General features: G+C 42.8%; 1 protein-coding gene across 2 annotated transcripts in view; it reads right to left on the reverse strand.

Annotated features, from left to right (window-relative positions):
* LOC131890480 (mucin-2-like) overlaps positions 1-2841 on the reverse strand; it is a 3363-nt gene extending 522 nt beyond the window's left edge. Inside the window, exons 1-3 of one of the 2 annotated variants that reach the window (XM_059239829.1) lie at positions 2263-2840; positions 997-2179; positions 742-827 (exon numbers count right to left, since the gene is read on the reverse strand). In XM_059239829.1, coding sequence (XP_059095812.1) covers positions 742-827; positions 997-2179; positions 2263-2499 — 1506 coding nt within the window. In that variant the 5' untranslated portion in view covers positions 2500-2840. Of the gene's footprint in view, positions 1-741; positions 828-996; positions 2180-2262 lie in introns of both variants that reach the window. The other variant, XM_059239830.1, reaches the window with a different exon arrangement.
* Positions 2842-4148: the final 1307 nt, after the last annotated feature.

The raw sequence follows: 4148 nt of genomic DNA on the forward strand, positions 1-4148 counted from the left end.
ATTTGCAGCCTATATGCAATTGCCTGTCAATTTGTACAAAATGTGCGAAAACAGAATTTTGCTCGGTGATCTTTAACACCAATCATCCCTTTGCCCAAATCTTTATTTGATCTCGATGTCGGGTGGCCGCACTGTTGTCCATTTGCTTCTCATTAACAGAACGTGACAGCCACATCTAAAGCGGATACATTGCAACTAATCTTTTCATTCGTTTATCTGACTGCGTGTGTCCGATTTGCTACAAAAACTTCCCTCTCTCTGAAGTCTGTTTTGGACACACAGGCTCGAAAAATGGGGTAATTGAAGTACCCACGCATTGCAGGAGCATAATTGGAAATTCTTACAAAATTTCGAACTTCAGAGATTTGAGAATATTGTTCTTTGAAATGTTTTCCAGCTATTGTGGGGAACAATTATGAGAGGAAAGAAATGTTTTTGAAATTTAGTTATTGCTTCTTCCTATCCGGAATTCTGACATTTGCTCAGTCTAAAGGACATAGAGCCTTGAGTGTTGATTGTTCAGCTGTACATGCATAATGCATGTCTGCAGATCGTGAACTTATTTCTTGACAAATACATTTATACTTTAATAGTAACGTCCACGCAAAACGCAAAAATGTAAAGCATTTTACACTCTTTTGAGTATGCACTAGAAAAGAGACCGCAAACCAATCAAAAGCCGAACTTCAAGTCGTATGGTGAGACTCATATCAAACCATAATCATCAAATGATTTGATTACTTGTGATCGATTTCGTTGAACCGAGCTCTCATCATTTGTCCTTTCGCTTGTACCGACTTCTCTCCGGCCATTTGCCGAGTTCGTAACTGTTAAGGGAAGGGTTATTAATGTTTGATATACGACACATGTACCGTCTATAATTTTGGAATGGTCTTCTCAAATATAATTCAGGTCGAAGGCCTCGGCAATCAAACCCATCTATCCACATTGAAGTAAGTGGGAACCATTACATTTTCTAAAACGAATAGGACTAACCTGTGGAACTCGTGGACGAGGTTGTACTTGTTGAAGGTTGTGTCGATGAGCTTCCAGAAACAGTTGCCGATGTTCCAACTGAATTGGCGTTCTCTTGACTGGTGGTAGATGCGGCGGTGGAGGCTGAAGATACTGTTGAGGTGCCATTAATTGTTCCGGCCACTGAGGTACTACTATTCGATCCTGGAGCTAGGGTTGAAAACGTTGAAGATGTTGTCGCGTTGTTTGAAGGATTTTGGGTAGAAACATTGCCAATGGTTGTTGCATTGCCGTTAAATGTTGTACCACTTATGACGGTGGTTGTGGCTATGGTGGTTGTGGTGTTGCTGCTGACTGTGGTAGTGATGTTGTTAGTAACGATAGGGTTGAGAGTCGTATTTGTTCCATTTGCGATTTGGGTGGTGGGAACGGTGGTGGGGACGGTGGTGGGGAAGATGGTGGGGACGGTAGTACTTGGCAAGATGGATGTGCCATTTCCAATTTGGGTTGTGTTTGTGAAAACTCCACTGCTGGTTGTGTTTTCTATTGGTCTACTTGTTGTGCCATTGATATTGTCTATAGTAGTGGGTTGAGTAGTTGTTGTATTGGTTGTGGTTGAGGAATTCGTCGGGATAGTTGTTGTGGTGGTTATGTTATTAGATCCAATAATCGTCGTATTGACACCCGATGTATTGTTTAACCCATTGATGGTTGAATTGCTAACATTTGTGACATTGATGTTGAGACCCGTTGTCGTCACCGGTGATGTTGTTGTGCTGCTAGTTATGCTTACAACAATTACAGTGCTATTGCTAACGTTATTGACGCTACTGGTTGGGGTAGGAGGGGCTGTGGTGGGAGGGACGGTTGAAGTTAAAACACTTGTAGTTGTGGTGATGTTGGGTACGACCGTGGTGTTGATATTGGGTACGACTGTTGTGTCGCTACTTGTAGACGGTATTGTTGTTAAAGTGGTGTTGGTCGTGGTTGAAGTGTTGCCATCCACCAGGCCTCCATTACTCGAGGACTGAGTGCCAAGCAAGTCCACTGCTGTGTTTTGCAAGGCCGATGTCACGTCCCAGTTGCACCCATGAGCGCTACAGCAAGTCACTTTTCCATGAGAGCCACCAGGTGTTTGATGGATCCTGGTGATGATATTATTTTGAAAAGTGGTGCTCGTGCATAGGGAGGTTCCCAGCCCACTCTATACAAGTCAATGGACCGAAATCAAATGATTAGATCGCCAATAAATCGATCAACGTGTGCCAATTCGTTCGTTCGCCTTACCTGATAATAAACCTTCTTGGTCAGGTTTGAATATCCAATGGCACAATAAACGTCATTTCCGGTTAGATTCGAGTACCGTTGCGACTCTTGAGCCCACGTTGTTGGACCATCCGAAGATGATGGGCATGCCAGATCGCCAGAAAACTCCGAACATTGGAAACAAGTCAAATCGGCCAACGCCATTTGGACCAAGAAAACCGATCCCAGGATCAATTTCTGTACTTGAGGGTAAGTCATATTTGGAAACCGTCTTAATCGGAACTGATTTCCGCACCGTCGACACAAATAGACGTACCAAGCTATTGGCTGAATGTGCTTAGTGGATCTTCCTCTGCCAAAGATTTGTCGGAGTTGTTTCCTCGAGCACGTGGTTTCTGGACGGTCTTGAAGTGGACGACCAACAAACTAGCAAACACGGCTCTTCAACAAGACGGACCAGTTTACGTTCACCTTTGGGACCTTGTCCGTGGAAATCTGTGGCGTAAGCAACACTTCTCGGCCCACAATTAGTCACCTGGCTTTCTCCAAAGCCGGCTAATCAAGACCGGCTAAAATACAGGAAAAGGCCGGTTTGAGCAGCTAGGTTGGGAATTAAAGTCCCCCCTTTTCTTTCTCCGTTCTCTTTCACCCTCTTTGTATGCGTTGAAGTATTTGCATTTGCGGTACAGTCTTTTCAGGCCCTTCTTCATTGAAGTCGTTCTCTTTGACGAGGAATATTCTATCTTTTTGTGATCTAGACAGAAATCGATACGGTCTATTGAATTTTTCTGTTAAGAGAAATACAGGAGGAACATTAATACATGGGGCACTCACTCACTTCGACTTGAAATGTCATTTACCTCCAATATGGAAATGGCTTCTACTTATCATTAAAAAATCAGTCGTATGCCAATGGAAAGCCTGGTCGCAAAGGTCTTTGTAAATGGCTTTCTTTAAAGGCGAGGTGAGCCAACCCAAAACTTCTCAAGTCGTTGTGGTTTAAGGAAATGAATAATTCGTTAGAGCTCCCCAAATCGGATATATTATTTATTATGCAGCAATTGCTCTTGGGTCTCCATTATTCATGAGACTAATGATTCACTCCGCTGAAACGAATGGGAGTAAGAATGGCAGCACGAGTTCCAGTGAAATTTACCCATGGAACAAGAAAAGCTGGAGCAGCCCACAAATCCTCACACATCCTACTGCAAAGTGAAGGTTGTTTTGTTAGTTGTATTATATATAATCTGACGTCAATGCAATGGAAGCCTGGCCTTGGAACTTGGGCATTCACACTAGTTGGTAATATATCTCATGACCATTCTGTAATTTGTTCGAGATATTCCATTTTATGTCAATAAAAAGAATGATTGTCTGTACTAGTAGTAACTCCTGGCTAAAGAAACGAATCATCATGCTCAAAACTTCATTCAAGACTCGAGCCAATGCTGATGAAGAATAGCTGCCAGAAAGGCACATGAGGCACAATTCTCTGAACCTCATAGAAAACGGTCATTTGCAAAATTGTAAATCGTCTGTCTATCTAGTTTTCGCCAGAGCAGATTGTTAATAACCCTTTCCTTGTTTTCCCTTGAAGTCTAATCAAGTCAATGTGACATGTCTCTTTAGCAGTTCTAGCAGTTCTATTGAGTCTCCCAACACTTTTGAGCAGTTTGGTTGAATCCCAACCAAAAGTCATGGGAACAATGATTGGAGCTGCGCCATCGAGTCAAGTATGGGGTAATCATCGATTATTTCCGTAAGGAAACTGGAATTTCTGGTGGCTGGAGTGCTCCAAGGGTTTAGGACCTGAAAGTAGTCCTTTATATCAACCCGCGTACTTTTTTGGTTTCTGGTTTTGCTAATGTGAGCCGAGCAGGGATGAGAAATTATTGGCAGAAAATGGC

The sequence above is a fragment of the Tigriopus californicus genome, chromosome 11, assembly GCF_007210705.1.
Source record: "Tigriopus californicus strain San Diego chromosome 11, Tcal_SD_v2.1, whole genome shotgun sequence".
In the NCBI taxonomy this organism is placed as follows: domain Eukaryota; kingdom Metazoa; phylum Arthropoda; class Copepoda; order Harpacticoida; family Harpacticidae; genus Tigriopus; species Tigriopus californicus.